Below are 18,571 nucleotides of genomic sequence, written 5' to 3'. Positions count from 1 at the left end.
GACACATTCAAACAGGTTAAAATATGCATAGTGGGCATCTTCATTCACATTTATGCAACAGTAGCCAGATACAACTTCCAAAGGGGTCTTGCTAGTTATTAACTGCACCGACACTTTCTCCAGTTCTTAGCCATCTACGATTTGAATAGGTGTCTGCTCATTTGTTAACTGCACCTGCAGTGTCTCCTGTTCTTACTGTTTACTGGCCTGGACGTGGTGTATGTCTTTAATGTCTACTTCAACTACACCTCCTTTGGCTTTACAGCAGACACTGTTTGGAGTCTCAGTGTATGATGGCGTGAGTAACTCGGTCAGGCTGGTGTGCTCTCCACAGCTTAGAACCAGTTTTAAGTAGGCACTCTATGGATGAGGCCAGAGACTTTGGCAGAAGCATGAAATCCATGTGAGACGGATGCAGGGCATCTTTGACAATGTGTTGTTGTCGGTCGATAATGTATTCACACACACTGTCATGTACTAGATCACCCTTCAACTACAAAAGTCAATCCTGTTCTGTTTGTATTGCTTCATCACTCTGGGTGATGGCAGAATACAGCTTAAGGCTAGGTACATGCCTCCCTAGGATAGACAATCAGCAGGCTCACTCATGTTTCTCTTTGTATAGTCCTGAGAGTTACCTTTCAAGTCATTTACTCCAGCATGCACTATGACTGTCATAACATTACATGTTCTTGAGAGACTTCAGAGCATGTGTGATATGGTGGATTCTGGCACTGGACATACTACTGTCACTTTCTCACTTCTAACTTTCAATTCTCAATTATATGTAAAGAGCTAACTTTCAATTCTCAATTATATGGAAATAGCTAACTATCATAAGATTTGAACGTCACTACTGTGGAGAATAATACGGCCACTTCAGTCAGTATACCATGTTGCACCATTGCACATATCCCTGAAAAGCAATTTTCTTTGCTTGTCTTTTAAATGTTGGACCACTCAAGCATGTCTACTCGCAAAGGATAACTGTGACATGTTGTGCATACAAGTGCATGCAGATCACAGTGTATGTGACACTTAACTTGTGTCCCATGCAGTTTTATTTGTTCATGTTAAATGTCCTCTATGATTTTTTCTCAGCAGCCACTGTTATCAGCTCCAGGCGATAATTACGAGAATGTGGTTGGCACCATTGTCATTTTCTGCATCTTTGTCTTCAGGAGCCATGGATTACTTGATTTGGTCTGCTCTACTCACATCATTTAACTTTGTATCTTTTTGCTTTGTGTGCTTAATGATCATACAGGTACTTATTTAATCTGAATCCTGTCTCCTACTATGGAACCATTTATTTGACTACGAGGCTGTTTAGTGTACCACACTGTTGACTGTTCAGCTGCCAAAGAGATCTATTTGCATTGCACAGCACTTGTTCTCCTACATTACAACTGTGCATAGCAATTCCATACCCATATGCCAACCTTAATGGTCATGTCTCCAACATCTGAATGAATAGGTATCCGGTATTGTTTTTCTTATGATGCAGTATCCTAATCAATATTCATTTCCTAGGATACCTAAGCACACACACTAATTTTTTTTTCAATTTCAGGTAATAACAGGTCAGTACCTGCACTTGCCAATTTACCACATATCTAAAGAAGTCTGGTACATAACCATGGACCTACCTTTGGCTGCTTCTGCTGGCAAAAGGTAGATGCCCAAGTTACCATCTAATTATCATTATATACTTACTCGTTATTCACGTACAACTCTTTCACATCTCATTATGTATGTGGTTGACTAGGGGTACAGCAAAGTAATGTACATCCCTGACATCACAAACCCTATGTGCCTGCTTATGCCTTTGCTTAGCATTGTCGTCTGCACATCCCATTACTTTTCCGCGCTATTATGATGAATATATACACAATGTATGGCACACAGTACTGACGGATTATTATACGTTCAAACATACATAACCTGTGTGTGGTGATGCATATGAGACAGTCAACACTGATCTGCTAACATGTGTAGTTAGCTGCTGAATAATATAGTGCTCAATATACAGTTGAGTATATGAATTTCATCATGACATTAGAATTGGCATACTGGCCGTCAGAGAGTGTATCTTGAAAAAAGCACGGCTGTTTTCAATGCACAGTGCAGTACATGTAATATTGTATGTTTGTGAGAATTTTAATTTTTCATTCTTTTGCTATATAGCTGACTTCAGGAAAACCATCTGTCCCATGTATTAATGTCCATTACATGTTAATCACATATGTCATGTTTGTCAGCAACTGTTTACCACACCTGGCCAATGCCTAATCTTCTTAGACCATTTGCCTTTTGTTCAGGTGCTCTGCTGTCAGCATGATTGTATCTTTGCTGTTTCAACATCATCATTTACAATACACTTACATTGATGTATAATGTACTATTCCTCTACGGTTTGTATAACTGGTAGGTACATCATGTCAACTCTGTCCAACAATGGCGGCACAACCAACGGGAACAAAAAGTCAGTAACACTCTCTGCTCAGAAACGCCTGAAGAAAGCACTGGATGCTAAACGTGGACGCACATGGATTGCCATTGGTAGTGAATTTGATCGCTGGATGGCTGTCAAGCATCATCTACAAGTAAAATCGCATCAGGAAGTGGCACATTTCCTGCTTAACTTGTAAGTCTGTTTGTATGCTTAACCATCTGCATTTATCTTATTATATGCATCATAGTGTTGTGGTGTTACAATACTCCTTAGTGTGTTTGTATTCATAGTTATCACACACATTTGTTCACAGGACAGTCAGTGATTATAATAGGGCTGTAATGTGTGTTACAACCATAAACTACCAAAAGGCATGCTGTATGAGCTGTCTAGTCAACATCCCCTTAGTGTGTGTAACCACGTAATGTATTGTGTTTGTGTAGCGTGATACATTGATGAGTACAGTTTGGCTTTTAAATGGAATCTTGCTAGTTATCTACACAGCTCCAACATGGGTTTATCAATTGGACCTCTAGCTGAAATATACATAAGAGTGCCTACTCAGAGGCACAACTATGCGGCAGCAGATGCACTGGCTTTCTTGTCCGGTAGAATCTGTAGACTGTGCCCTACTGTGGCCGAAGAGTACTATTAAAAAACTAACATTTAATCTCAATTAGATAGAAGTGATATGAAGTGCAGTCAGACAATGTAATAATACAAGTGTATGCACCTGATTGCAGGTACGACAATCAAAGTAACCAGTCATGCATGGATGCAGTGCCGTCAGCATTGCCCCAACTTCAGTCCACTCCAATGTCCATCAGAGCAAATACATCTAGTACTCTCTCAGCTCCAAGCCTATTTTCGGGGAGTTTCAGGTAAAATTGCACCACCAACCGTGACAAGTCTAGTACTTTGCACAGTTATCATATCTCACATGTGGGAATGGAACACACTCTGCTTGATTCTAAATGTACATGCTGATTCTTACAATCTTTTTGTTTTTCAGACACATGAGACAAGAGGATGATGACTGCATGTCAGATGTTTTCCCTCTGGAAGACATTAGAGGCAACAATCACGTGCTACATCACGACTTGTCATACATACCATCGGGCACCCCTCCACAAGGAAGCACAACAGAAAGGTAATTCCAACTTTCTACATTGTGAATGGTGGATTATAATTGCATTCTAAACATTCACACCATTATTTATGTTCACCTATTCCGGCATGCAAGAATTCACCATTTGTCGACAACCTATGCAGCAAAAGAGCAAACCGGCATGTATCGGATCATCCTCCGTTGACCATTCTCTCAACAGGTTTTAGCTTTAATGAGTGTGCCTCATTTACAGATGCATCACTCTTGATTTGCATATACCTAATTCTGTTGTTTTTGGTCTCTCCCCTTCTGTTATCTTGCTTTTATGCACTGTGTGCTGGCATCAATTCTGAGCAGCTCTGCAGGCCTTTGTGAGGAGCCAGAACACAGAATGCAAGACAGTGAGTTTCAGACTGTTTTTCACAACACAGCAAAACAGTCATTAGAAGCAGACAGGTCAACCGCTGCGGATACATTAACAAGAAATGAGGAACTTAGTGCAGAATCACTTTCCACGGAATCTGTTGTACTGGTGTACAAGAATAAACTCATACAGCTGGCACAGAAATGCATGATACAACATTGTGATATATGTAGAGAAGGTGTGTCAGTAACAAACACAGTCAAAGGATCATGCATCAATTTATCATGGGTAGGTATTATTGGGCTAGCATACAAGCCATTATCATTTGTAATAATACTTGGCATGCATAGTTGTTAACAACACTGTCTTTCTTGTAGGTGTGTTGCAATGGTCATATTGCTTACCAGTGGTCAAGTCAACATACAGTTAGGAAGGGTTTACATCTTGGTGATGTTATGATAGCAGCGGCAATCTTCCTGACTGGAAACAACTATGCTAAGATAGCATTGCTAGCAAAGTGTCTTAGCTTAGCATTTATCCACCAAGCCAGTTATTACCGGTTACAGTGAAGATACATAGTCCCAGTTCTTACTGAGTACTGGAATGAGATGGTGAGGAATATGTTGTCCACTCGTAAACACATTAATGTGACAATCCTGGGTTAGTCCTTACAGTTATTATTAAGTTAAAGTTTATGCAAACCATTGCCATTATCCATGTCTGTTTTGGACTTAAACCAGCTCTGTTTTCTATTTGTAGGTGATGGTCGTATGGATAGTCCTGGACACTCTGCACAGTATTGCACTTACACATGCATGGATGAGCAAACCAAAGAGATTTTGCTCATACAAGTGGTTGACAAAAGAGAAACAGAATTGAGTTCTCCACGAATGGAGAAATTGGCCTTTGAGAGGTGCATAAAAACTCTTTAAGATTCACAACTCAAGATAGATGAGCTGGTGACTGATGCACATCCACAAATTGCTAAACTAATGAGTAAGTCTTGTCTGTCTGCACTGTCATACTTGCATTCAACCTTGCGGGCTTAAGGTCTGATGATATGTTTTCCTTTTACAGGGACTAGGTATGCATCAATCAAGCACTCCTTCGATATGTGGCATGGGGCCAAAAATCTTGCTAAACGAATTAACAAGGTAACACTAGAGAAAATTTCCTCCTGTACTCTATTACATTCACGTTTTCCAGAATGACTAACAATGTTTTTGGTTACTAGGTCATGACAGTAAAGAATGCAGTACTTGTGAATTGTTCAGATTCTTTTAGAAATACTTTCGATTTCTTCATCACCATGGTATGACCAGACAGACAGTAGTTACTCTACTGCATTTTTGTGACATTCATGGGAACATGTCTTCTTTTAGTGTCCCATTATGTACAGCACTATATACATTAATGTCTTCTGAAAATGGAAGCATAGTATTCCAAAACCACACTTTACTAAAATAGTAACTGCACTAACTTCCATTACTCAGTTTGTAAGCAAAACATCACATTTGTGACTACACCGTAGGGGGTATCTGGCTATACTACCACACAGAGTATTAATTGTGTGCATTTATGTTGTAGTTGAACAAAAAACATTCCTGACATAGGCAACTCCTAGAAATTGATACCCTTTTTTTAGCTCTGTAGAGGCTACATATCATGAGAAGTATATCCGATACTGTAACCATTTCTATTGTGTCATCATTACCTGCTGTGGTGCAAAGCCACTAGAAGGTAGAGACTATAGCCACTGTGCTCCCCATCGATTGGATGTCATGAAGTAACACTAAAGGGTGGAGTATTCAAAAATGAACCATGCATTTCGGCCCTTCTGTCCAAGCATACCGATTCAGTTTTTCAGAATATTTGTATTCCTACACTATCGTAGTAGTTTTAATCATGAACATGTCTTGCTTGCATTTCAACTGTCATCCACTGTCAATTAGCATTGTGCTAAGAGAAGTGTCGATTTATACAGGTTGCTTAACCTTACTATTGAAAAGTGTCTACTGCATTATCTATCTAAACTAGATTTTTTGAAAATGTACTGAATAGCAATACAGTAACCAGTACTACATTTTATACATTCGTCACACTATTCTGAAATCCAGTGCTAGGAATAATACACTTAGCATCATGTTGTGTAATGGTTAATAATAGGACGTGCTGGAGGGATAGATTTATCACTCAGAGACTCCCTATGCTGTGGAATAAAATCCCGGTCCATGTGAGGCAGAGCACCTCGCTGACTCTGTTCAAGAGAAATCTAGACCTGTGGATGGGAGATCGTAGGTTTACCCCGGGAATCATCTCTGTGTCACTGCTGGACAGAGGCACAACAAACTAATGGGCACAGTATTTTTTCATATAAGGGGTGGCGTAAGCCACAAAAATTTGGGCTAGGCTTATAAATGCCTTAGGGCAGATAGCCTAGTATAAACCTATGAACCTATGAACCTATAACTGTCAAGTGTAAATGCATCAGTTTACGGAAATACACATTCACCTTATTGTCTATCGCTTTGTTTTTTTGTATTGCACAACAGGCTGGACTGCAGCGTGGCTGCAGAATTCTGTGTCAGTGGACCAGGCAAATTGTCAATCACTTCTGGTATTGCTGTCAGCACTCCGAGAGTACAGAAGTATTCATGGTATGTAAATGCATCGCATTAATCGTACAGTTAATTTATATGAAGCAGTAGAAGTTGCAACATGAATTTTATTTCTCTTATCTATTTTTTACCCATAGATCCATTGGGGGGGGTATTTTATACCATGTGGTAAACCAGCATGAGTGGGGTAGTGGGATACATGATAACTATAAACCGGTTGGACAATGTCAGCATGAGTTTCTTGGGGTGGAGCATGCGCCGCCATGGCTAGAGCCTGACAGCCCAGCACATGAAAAGTTAAGGCAGATTGTTCTAGACCCCAGATTTGTGGAGAAAACAAGATATTACGTCAGCTACAGGTAAAGTACTTGTACTTTGTGGTTCCCTTTATCAACATTGATGTGCATGTGGACATGAATACTCTGACTTGTGATTTTTCTTATCTCACTGTGTAGAACTACAGCAGAATTAGAACAGTTCCACCAGGTCATATTAAAGTATGCTTTAAAATGGCAATCCTACACTTTCCCTGCATTTCGGGCTCGGAATTTTCTTGCTGCGATAGACCACAACAGCCACAGAGGTCGTCCATATGCGCGTAACAAGGAAGGCAGATATGTGTAAGAAAATTCAATTATTCACATATCGTTTCAACAGGCAAAGCAATATATAGTTTCATTACTTCTAATTGTCTTATCAACTGTAGACCTCAGTTATGGCATCTGACATGCATGGGTATAAGGATGAAATGCACACAAGTAGGAAACACCGTCAATTTTGAACTCATTTCATATTTTATACTTTTCAGCTAACTACAGATGTAATTCATATTCAGTTGCAGCAGTCTGTATTTCAACTGCACATACCTGTAAACACATGGACATATAAAAACACATGTGTTACATGTACGACCAATGTTAGCGTAATGCAAACAGATACATCAAGTTAGTGACTCATGCAGTAGCACCACCACCATTGATCGAAATATGTCCAATATCCTGTTAATGACCGGTAATACTCACATTTGGTCATTTTACCTGAAGTCAGATATATCTAGTCAAGCAGCTTTTGGTGGACCTACATGATTGGCTGCAAAACTGTACTCAGTGTCAGTAATTATGACAATCATGGCTTACACATTGTATTTTTTCAGCTGTACACATGCTATGCAAAGCATTAAACTCTAAATAAAGGCTGTTACTTGACTTTCATTGTATCATGAAGTGTTATCCCCTTTATATTTAGGTACCGTAGAAAATTTAACAAGAAAAACGGACGTTGGACAGTGGTGCGCATGAAACAAAGTAAAGATTACAATTACCTCATACCAATAAAGGAAAAAATTTTGCAATGTAGACTGGCAGACCACACTAAACTTCATGAACGAGCCACACTGTCTTATGATGATCCACGCAACATACAGCCCACAATTGCCCCTTATCAACCACCAGACACAAGACAGTTGGTCGAGCAACACTTATCAAGATTTCAGCAGCATTCAGACAATTTGTAGTAGACTTTGGCTTCATTTGGAATGGAAAGATAACAGACATCAAACTTCATAGTTATGCGTGAAAAGGATAGAGCAGTCATGGAATTGTCATCATTCTGAAGTTACGTAATTGCTTCTTGTTGCAAATATTAATATTGCCTTGCAATGACTACAATTGTTATTGAATGTCTCGTTGGTCTAATAGTTTCTGATCCACAGTTGTTCAGTGCTACTTTTTATGTCTGTCTTTATAACCTTTGTATTTTTGTCTTTTTTTTACAGAAGACTACAGCTCCGTGAACTCTGCCCCAAACAGTCAAACTATGTTGGCAGTTTCCCCGTATTCACCCAAATGGCCCTTAATTTCACTCACACTATCCACGTTGGCCTATTGCGTTGCAGTTGAGAATAATTGTTAACTTTCTAGTAAAGTGACAAAATATTTAATGTACATTTCTAATCTGTGTCAGTGCAAATAAGTTGTTGAGCATCTCTACTGTGTGGTTAATTAATAGTCTGTACTATGTGTTCTCCACCTTTCATAATGACAATATTCACATCTTTTCGTGTCCCACTAAAGGTATTTAAATTGAAGTAGTTCACACAAATTGTGCATTAGTAGGCCATAGTAGGGAACCAGTGTTAAAAATATGGCATCCCTTGATTTTGCAGGTACAATTCCAGTTCATAACTAATCCCTTGTGTATCGCAGGTTGAGACACGCCGAGTGTTGTGTTGAATCAAGTAAACCTTAAAAAGTGCTAAGTGTGGTAATGCACTGTGTGGTACAACTGTAATATTACTGCAACAGCTGTCTTTTATTTTTGTTATTATACATCATAAAACAGAGATCCACAAGGTACATTAAGGGAGCATAAAGTAGTGTAGGCTGTTGGGAATTGTGCAGTTATTAGTAGCATATTACAGGAGTCTATGACTTCCCATTGGTATATTGTGCAGTCGTGTACACATAATCAGATTGGTTTAAGGCTATGGAGCAGTGTTGTGAAATGAACTGTGAGAAGGTTGGCGTATATATCAATACTGTAGTTCATGCTTAGTATTCCTTTATGGAAAAAGATATGTACTCAAAGAAGGATTGATGTACTGCATGCCGGACACAATTATTAATGTAATGCTGTTAACAAATTACCTCTGCCTGGCAACGGAGATTATCCAAGCATACTACGTGTCTATTTGCATATGAAATTAATCCAGTAGTAGTATATTGCAGCCTTCTCAGACCCGAATTGCCTTCAACTAATACAGTATGTTTACTGATTTCCACTTGTAGTACTTTTTCAGGTTATACGGACCATGGAAAACAATAAGAAGAGTGGCATTAATCGTGTACAGACACCGGGTGCTTTCAGGACTACACAGGGACAAACACAACCAACAATGTCAGGGAGGCAGAGGCGTGAGTTACAGCAAAATAGGAGAGTCAGTTCTCTTGGACCAAGGCCTGCATCCACCGGACAGAATGTGCAAGAACAACATGGTCTTACTTTACAGGTAGTGCATCGAACTAGTGAGAAGCTGACACACAAGTTATGCAAGGAGTCATAGAATTAGCTGTATGTAGCCATACTATGGGGCAAGTAAGTCTTATGTTCATTATAAATGTTATCATATGATGGTTGAGGTGCTGCATACATTGCATTGTACATAAATTGCTGTGGGTGTGTTGTGTGGTTGTGCATGGGCGTGCCTTTCTTTTCTGAGTTTCTTCCATGGGTGTAATCAGCAGTCATTGCATTTTTACTCCAGAGATAGAGGATATCTTAACGACAGTGAGGGCATGGTTATGGAGAGGGATGCAATATTAAATTTCTTAGCACACAGGGTGATACTATTTCAAAATGAATATACTACACTTATGATTAAAAAAAAACCCCAGAGGACAGTCTCAGATATTACAATGATGCTTGGTATTTATGAAGTACTGACATCTTTGCTACAGCTGCTCGTCTCTTGCCTTAGGCAAGTGTGATGCATCTGTTGTAGTCCACAGTATGTCTTGAGTACCTCCAGCTAGTTAATTTTGGTACTTTCAAGGAATCCTGAGGAACAAAATGAACAATCTTGGTAAAGGCAATCAATGGAAGTTTGACAAAGCATAGGAGTGTTAGATTGTGCAAGGATTACTTAGTCAGCTAACTGCAGTGCCGGTTGAGCGTATTGTTGACTGTACCATGTCAGTACAATACTACAGGTACTGGCGTAAATTACATTGGGGCAACAAACAGGAGTTTTGCCTACAAGGGGGCATCATGGTAGTATGTGTAGACAGCCTCTGAAGGTAGTAGATGTAAGCGACATGAAAGTGCACCTTGGAAATCAATGCATGGATGAGGGTACTTGGATTATATCTATTGACAACCACAGTAACTGTTCGAGAGCAATACGTAATATTGTATAATAAGCTTTGGCAGTAATCATATAATGAGCAGTGTGAAGTGTTTTGGCCATAGTTGCATGCACAGGTTTAATTAGTACATTCCTTTTTGACTAAGATGCTTATTCTGGTGCACTTACAGGCAAAAATTAACAGGCTTTCCCAGGAACGCATGCGTCAGCTGTTCACTGTTATTGCAGAACGTAATCCTCAACTAGTACAGGACATTCTGGATGAGGATGAGTCCATTAACATCCCACATGATGATCAACGTAATGCCGAACTACCTCCCCCATGCAGTGGCGGCTGGTGACTTCAAATCACAGGGGGGGCTGCAGGAGACAGCTGAATGGGTGGGGTCAAGGGGAGGGGTGTGGTCAACCAGAAAGGGGAGGGGCTATGCACAAAACCACAAAAAACTAACTTTAATTAAATACGCTGCCCTGGGTGGCAAACCATCATTATGAAAGTCCAATCAAGACAAAAATAAGTGTAGAAGAATAACAATATTTCAATGCATTGGCTGCATGACAGCTTACTTAATATCTAGATGGAAACAAAAGGTTGTGAGGCATGAAAAAATAAATTACTTTTTAAATACATTACTGGAATGCCAGTCAAAATCAAGTATAAGAAAACCAGAAGCACTCAACTCAAACCACTTCTCCTTGCACTGCAGTCCTAATTATAATATATTCAGCTTTATTAAAGTACCAAGTAACATGCTGAAAGTAGAAATCTATGTGATGCCCCCACTTGTAAAAATGTTTCTTATCCAAAAAGACCTGCTGCCTGACAACTTGTTTCATGGGGAAAACATGATAAAAGTAAAAAATGAAAAGCAAACAAGAAACAAGCTCAAGATACATTGCTTAAAGGATTACTGTACAGGTTATGGACTACACATGATTGGCATTCTGTTTAGTTTATGGGTAAAGTCTGTAGAGATGACTGGAAGTCTCCAACAAGTGTAATGAGCTTTTTAAAATAATGGAATCCTGTCCTTTAATACCCAAGGCTTATACATTATCTAGTCAAGTATTCTCTGCATGGCAACAACAGAAAGGCTTTCAATGTTGGCAATTCTTTAACAGTATGCTTATTAAAGCTTACTTGCATCTTACGATCTCAGACAAGCTTACCTTATGGTCATTAAAGCATTGCTACTTAAAAACACAGAGCAACAGGCACTTTGAGTAATAAGCATAAATCTGAGTAATAAGCATAAATCAACAGTACAAAAATATGACAGAAACCAGACCATTCTGCAAAATCAAGGACAGATGAAAAGCCACTGTAGTACTTATGCAGTGTGTCCTCCCCATCCAAGGTAGATACAACTACTCCTTGCCTTGCTTGGACACATCCAGAGTCACTACATGGGGAGTGGGGTGCAACAAGCATGTCACAATTTGAAATCTCTCTGGCTGACTGTGATGGCCCTGACACATTTGTCATACCTCTCAACCTCAAGAGCAAGAAATCTGGACAAAGCCATACACAGAAGTGGGACAAAGGCCCAACAATAAGGACAATTTTTAAATATTGCTCTAATAAACTTAGAAAGATAATAGAATAGGTCTTGCATTAGTATGAATTTTCTGAAGGGTATAAAATCTGAAACTCAAATGTCTGTCATTTTCTAACTTCAGTCTTTAGTGATTTGTCACAAATTTGCCAAAAAACACAATTTTATGAAAAATGGACCAAAATGTGATGCAAAAATATAAAATAGACACACAATACAGCTGCTACCTGTCAAAGAAGGGACACTTTAATATTAGTACTGCTACCTTGAGCAGCTGACAAAATATAAAAGAATCTACATGCATTTCAAATAATCTATAACTTTGATTATTACAGTTATTTCTTAATTGTAAACCCTCCATGTTTTCTTCCAAAATTGCTATTTTGCGGAGGGATTATAAGGGGGAAGAGCAACATTTTGAGCCAAAAATTGGGGACAGTTGAGAGGTTGGCTATGCCTAATTCTATAAAGCAATTTATTTGCATGTACCTCTCAACCTGTTAATGCAGTAAATCTGAACAAGGCCAAATATATTGAGGGCACATATAAACAGTACTAAAAATTGCTCTTGTATAAATTGAGACAGTTGATAGAACAGCTCTTACTTTAACATGCATTTTTCTGAAGGTTATGAAGTCTGAAACTTATTATTGAGTGACTTCTGGCAAATCATTTAGGAATTAAAACTACAAATTTTATGAACAACAAACCAAAAATAAGAAGCAAAAATCTATTCATTCTTTGAAAATCTGGACAGTTGGGAGGTATAGTTCAGCTGGGTCTGTAGTTTGCTGCCCTTCCCCCCCTGACAAAATAATGGTTGAATGGAGCCTCTGCAGCCATTCCAATGAACCATTATACTTGGCTATTTCACTCCATTTACCATAAACACTAATGTGCATACTGCTTTACTTCTATGATGAGTTGGACTTCATTTGAAAGTTTTATTTTGTATTTTACAGCACAAACACTAAGTCATCTGTTAAACAAAGCAATGCAGTCTCACAATGAAAACTTAGCATTAAAACTTCTCTGCCCTTGAAACTCACATTCATTGAAACAGCATTGAAACTCACATTCATTGAAACAGCATTGAAACCCACATTCAAAGAAAATACATTTTGCCAGTGGCAGATAAAGATTAATTTTGGGCTGTTTTCGAATCATAGGCTCCTTGCATATGAAACATACATGTGCTCTTTGATACACCTTCCTCATTGTACTAAAATTATATTCCTTGTACAATACAGTACACTTGTTAGAAGGTGTTTTAAATTTGTTTTGAACATTTTTTCCAGTAAGCAATGAAACAAGCCATATGCACCCATAATGGCAAAACTGCCCAGTTGAGAACATTTATCATAAAAAAGTCTACTCAGACTTCCACAGTCCACCATTATTAGTAAATATACACAATTCTACAGTCCACCATTATTAGTAAATATGCACAATTCCACAGTCCACCATTATTAGTAAATATGCACAATTCTATAGTCCACCATTATCAGTAAATATGCACAATTCTACAGTCCACCTTTATCAGTAAATATGCACAATTCTACAGTCCATTATCAGTAAATATGCACAATCTCTGAAGTCAGTCATCTAAATAATTCCACATTAAAGAAATATGTAACTAATGAAGCGGTTGCTGCTAGCAATCACCTTTATATTTCATGGTTTCATCGAAAAATAAAGTGTCTGTTGCCCCTCAGGAATAAATTGCCTATATTACATTAAAAATGATAAGCTAGTAATAATATTGCAAGAGGAAATGGATGGCAAACTGATAATGAACTCATAGTTAGTATCTTCACCAAGGAGAACATTCTCAGTACGGCAGCATCCACCCCTTGTGGGAGTAGAACCCACAGCCTTCTGCATCAAAAGCAAGTACACAACCTGTTGTGCTATAGTATTAACTTGGCAAAGCACTAAACTTCTATTCCCCTGCAGCTCTCAGCTCCTTGTAAAATCTACTCAATACTCAACTGCATCTCAACTTCGCAGCTCAAGAAAACTGGAAAAAGCCAAAATGTATTGGGGGGGGGGTCAAAAGCCCCAAAACAGGGACACATTAAACATTGCTTGTATAATCTTGGAAAGTTGCTAGAATAAAATGTTGTGTTGCCACCATATATTTTACTGCCAAGGTCCCTGAGCAAAAAACAGTCAGAGTAACATACCACTACGCCACATCAGCTGCTTTGTAAAAGAGAGGAAGACTGAAACTTAAATGGCTATCATTTAGTGAATTCAGTTCTCACCATAGCTGTCAACCTCTTAGTACAAAACACCTGGACAAACCCAGTAATGAGGGAATACAGCCCTCAAACATATTCAGTGAATTCAGTTCTTGCCATAGCTGTCAACCTTAGCACAAAAACCTGGACGAAGCCAATAATGGGGGAATACAGTCCCAAAAATAGGGACAAATTTAAAATATTCATCTTATAAACTTAGAAAATTGCTAAAAAAAAAGGTTGTGCTACTATGTATTCTGAAGAACATGAAGTTGGAAATTCAAATGCCGGTCAATTTTACTGCGGACAGAACAAAAAGCAATTTTCAGCAGAGATGCAGGGATTAAAACTGCAGACACGTCTTTGTAAAATGGCAGGGCGCCAGAGCAAATCCACACAAACACATGGAGGAGATGCAGACTCCACACAGAAGCCACCCCAACCAAGAATCAAACCAGAAAACCTATTGCTGTGAGGCAACAATACTACCACTGCACCATCAAATATGCAAGGAATTAAACATTCAGAAACCCTTAAGTCTGAAATTCAAATGCCTGTCAATTTTATTTAACATTTTTTAATTAGGACAGTCTGACTTGGAACAAATAAACAATTTTCAGCAGAGGCCCAGGAAGAAATAATGCAGACATGTCTTTGTAACATGGGAGGACACAAAAGCAAACCCACACAAACACAGGGAGAAGATACAGACCCCACAAAGAAGGAACCCCAGCCAAGAATCAAACCCAAGAACCTGCAGCTGTGAGGCAACAATGCTACTACTACACCATCAAATATCAACCATTGCAACATTTACAAACCACAGATATTATGAGGAACATATCAGATCGAATATGAGGCAAAAATCTGCAATTTTTTTACAAATGGTGGTGGGTAGGGAACTCAAGTCTTTAACACCTGCATACAGGGTACAGGGTTCAAGCCTGAGGTATTCCCTACCACACCACCATAAGCACCTGGGGCATTTACACACACACACACACAAACTCCAGTAAAGCATAAGCACCATACACAAACTCCAGTAAAGCATAAGCACCATACACAAACTCCAGTAAAGCATAAGCACCATACACAAACTCCAGTAAAGCATAAGCACCATACACAAACTCCAGTAAAGCATAAGCACCATACACAAACTCCAGTAAAGCATAAGCACCATACACAAACTCCAGTAAAGCATAAGCACCATACACGCACACACTCCAGTAAAGCATAAGCACCATACACACACACAAACTCCAGTAAAGCATAAGCACCATACACACACAATCCAGTATAAACATTGTAAAATAAAGGTAAAAAGCACCATACACTTACCTGAATATATCCAGCTAACATACATCCTTCCCGCGAGATCCCAAGGAAAGCCTGACGAGATCCCAATGCTCCTTCCCGACGACGAGACTGTCCTGACTGCTGCTCTTGCAGTCCAGACGCGACCCATAATCCTAGCGAGTCTGTGCACTTTAAAAGTGCACAGACGTCTCCTTGTGTCCCCCTATGGGGACTGCCTTGAGCATGCGCATAGACCGACAGTAGTCGGGACTACTGCGCATGCGCGAAATTTAAAAAAATATTTTTTTTATTTTTCTTTCTATTTTTTATTTTGAGGGGGCTGCAGTCCGGCAGCCCGATGCCACGAGCCGCCCCTGCCCCCATGGTGCCTGTGCCAATGCTGTAGGAGTATGCCGACTTCTAGAGAGAGAGTCTGTTGTGGGAATGGGCCCACAAACTGTTTGTCATTAATTCCGGTAAGTACGTGGTGATTACAACAGTATGTGGTTGATTGGCCATGAGCATTTACAGTTATTTTGATTGTATGTAGTGCAGACCTTGTCACAGGAGTTACTTTGTAGCATTACATGCCAGCTAATTTTCCATTCTCTGATCAGGTGTGCTTTTTATGTCTAGTACTAACTTACAAATGCACTTGCTAGCCTTCATTTCTTTCAAGTTGTAGGTGTTAGCCTCAGAAATGCATTGTTTCTGAAATTTTCCTTATATATATCTTAACGTGCCTTTGCATATTTGACTATAGCTCCTGATCAGATAATTGGTTGTACTTCAATACATCTAAAAAGATTGCAAAAGACACTTGAAAAATGTGGCAGTTAAATCGATGCACACATCACCAGTTGTTACAAATGGAAAGATGTGATACTGACAGTGCTGATGAACATATGGACAGAGTTAGGTTACCTCAAATCATGTTGATGCAAGATTAATGCATATAACTATCTTGCTTTGATGCATGGTACGAGTGCAATAACTTACATTACCCCTGCAGCTTTGAATGTATGTATTTGCATGTTAACCATTCATGATGGATAGTGTCTGACGTACAATGTAACTGGGTAGAATATATATGTGTAATGTTATGTGATAACATACATGTAAAACACTGTCACATCAGTTCTTAAAATGGAACTCATAGCTGTGTGTCGATGCCTGAATGTACTGCATCTAAACAGAAATACAGTTAGGATGTGCAGTGCATGTATCTGTAGCAGTCAGCTGTAACAAATAATGTCAGATGCATTTTCAGGGGAACATTCGCATCAGACTTCCTACCTGTTTTGAAGAACAGAAGCAGTGTAGTATCTTAGTTTATGTGACACCAAATCTAACCTAACATTATAACAATACAGCCTGAGTGCATTTGAATGGCCATCGATTGGCTTACTACCTCAGTTGTGTAACATGTTCATGTAGTCTTAGTATATGTCTGAAAATAATTGGCCTAGTCCCGAGCCGTAAATGAATTATTATATTTTTCTCTCTCTAGGAAATGAGTGAAATTGTAATACATCAAGGTGTACTGCGTGTTGCGGATACTTACAGGCGGTCAGTTTTCGGAATACCTGCGGAAACTGATGAAAACCGGCGATACAGACATGCTTCATATCGGCAGTTTACAGTCTGGCGTTACGGACGACTGGGAAGCAGAGTTCGTAGAGTAATTCCAAGTTGCTGTGTGTGGCGAATTCGTGACCGTTATCCGGATGCATTAGAACAGTATACTGGTTTTCTACCACATCGGAGGGGGGGGTTTGACTGTTAATATAATTTCTAGTGTCATTTAGTACTACCATAGCAAACAAGCTGGTCTGCAGTGTGATTTTTGTTTAACAATAAAATCAGAATTATTCTTAAAATTTATTTGTATGTGTTTTTGTCCATGACAATGACCTGTGTCATGAAACAGTGGTTCACACTGACATTTATAGCTGGTGGTGTCGTACACACATGACAGTAATGCATACCCCTAGGTATTTCAGTGCTGTGCCCTTTCATAACTTGGCAATTAAGCATGTAGTGGTACTGTATAGTATGAGTCATTGCAGAAGGTGTCATTAAGGTGAACCCAAGTCAAAGAGAAAATAAGCAACACAAGACATTTTGTTGCCATGAAGTGCAGTGAGGACAATAGAAATTACTTGTTTATCAGGACCAAATGACATTTGTATCATTCAACAGCCCTCGCTGATACAGCATATGTAAAGAAGATTGAGCGGTAATCCGTGGTGAGTCAGATTCTGGTTTAAGGCAGATTGTCAGTGGTTACCGCGAGACAGAAACCTCAGGCCTCGACTTAAAATTTACGGCTAGATGTATAACTCGTTATACATCTGTATTCCATTGTACCAGCAGCACACATCATATGCAGTCAGCTATGTACAGTGGGCCCAAATGTGATCAGTTGTACGTGGTAGCTCATGGGTTCACACTAGTACAGTTACAGACGAGGCTAATCATCATGGTGGGCAATGCATGATAGAAATATAACAAAAGCAATTAGCTTGTAACGTAGAACATTGGAATTACCACATGTGGGTAGTATGGCCTGGCAGTATTACCACATGTTGGCAGTATGGCCTGGCAGTAACAAATAATACATTCGTTAACATGATTTAGCACAGTGTCAACACATAAATGTACGCATTAGAATAGCAACCCCTTATAATGGCTGCTGTTGTCACCTGATGTCTGCTTTACACACTAAACTTGTGAGGACTACCATAGAGTTCATCAGTATGCTGCTGAAAATAAAACTTGGCTATACCGTCACCATAATTACATGCATTACTGAGCACAGATGGCCTTGGTTTATGTGCTTGGCCATGCAGTCTCTGACAAGTGCAATTGGTGAAGTAACTATACATGCTGACATTACACTGGGCTTTGTGCCCGAGGAAGGTATGGGCATCCTCACATTGGTGGGCTGAATGCATAGCATTGTAATGATTTCAACTTTATTTCTTTTATTTATTTTACATTTGTTAACTGGGCTACTCCAAGTGTCTGTTTCCATTTTAGGCAGAGTCCCAGGGAGAAAAGCTCCAG

General features: G+C 39.2%; 1 protein-coding gene across 1 annotated transcript; it reads left to right on the top strand.

Annotated features, from left to right (window-relative positions):
- The first annotated feature begins 15,885 nt into the window (after nt 1-15,885).
- LOC122813207 (P2X purinoceptor 7-like) lies at nt 15,886-17,361 on the top strand. Its single transcript, XM_044085394.1, has 2 exons — nt 15,886-15,978; nt 17,013-17,361. The coding sequence occupies exons 1-2, from the start codon at nt 15,913-15,915 to the stop codon at nt 17,286-17,288; spliced, it is 342 nt and encodes a 113-aa protein (XP_043941329.1). The 5' UTR covers nt 15,886-15,912; the 3' UTR covers nt 17,289-17,361.
- Nucleotides 17,362-18,571: the final 1,210 nt, after the last annotated feature.

This window comes from Protopterus annectens, chromosome 1.part1, assembly GCF_019279795.1.
Source record: "Protopterus annectens isolate FY-2018-M chromosome 1.part1, PAN1.0, whole genome shotgun sequence".
Lineage (NCBI taxonomy): Eukaryota > Metazoa > Chordata > Ceratodontiformes > Protopteridae > Protopterus > Protopterus annectens.
This window is presented reverse-complemented; position numbering and strand designations above follow the sequence as displayed.

Excerpts from the sequence above, each read along its gene's own strand:
- LOC122813207 (XM_044085394.1), top strand. The coding sequence starts at position 15,913 with ATGCCGACTTCTAGAGAGAGAGTCTGTTGTGGGAATGGGCCCACAAAC. Across the intron at positions 15,979-17,012 it reads ACTGTTTGTCATTAATTCCG|GAAATGAGTGAAATTGTAAT; the intron begins GTAAGTACGTGG and ends TTCTCTCTCTAG.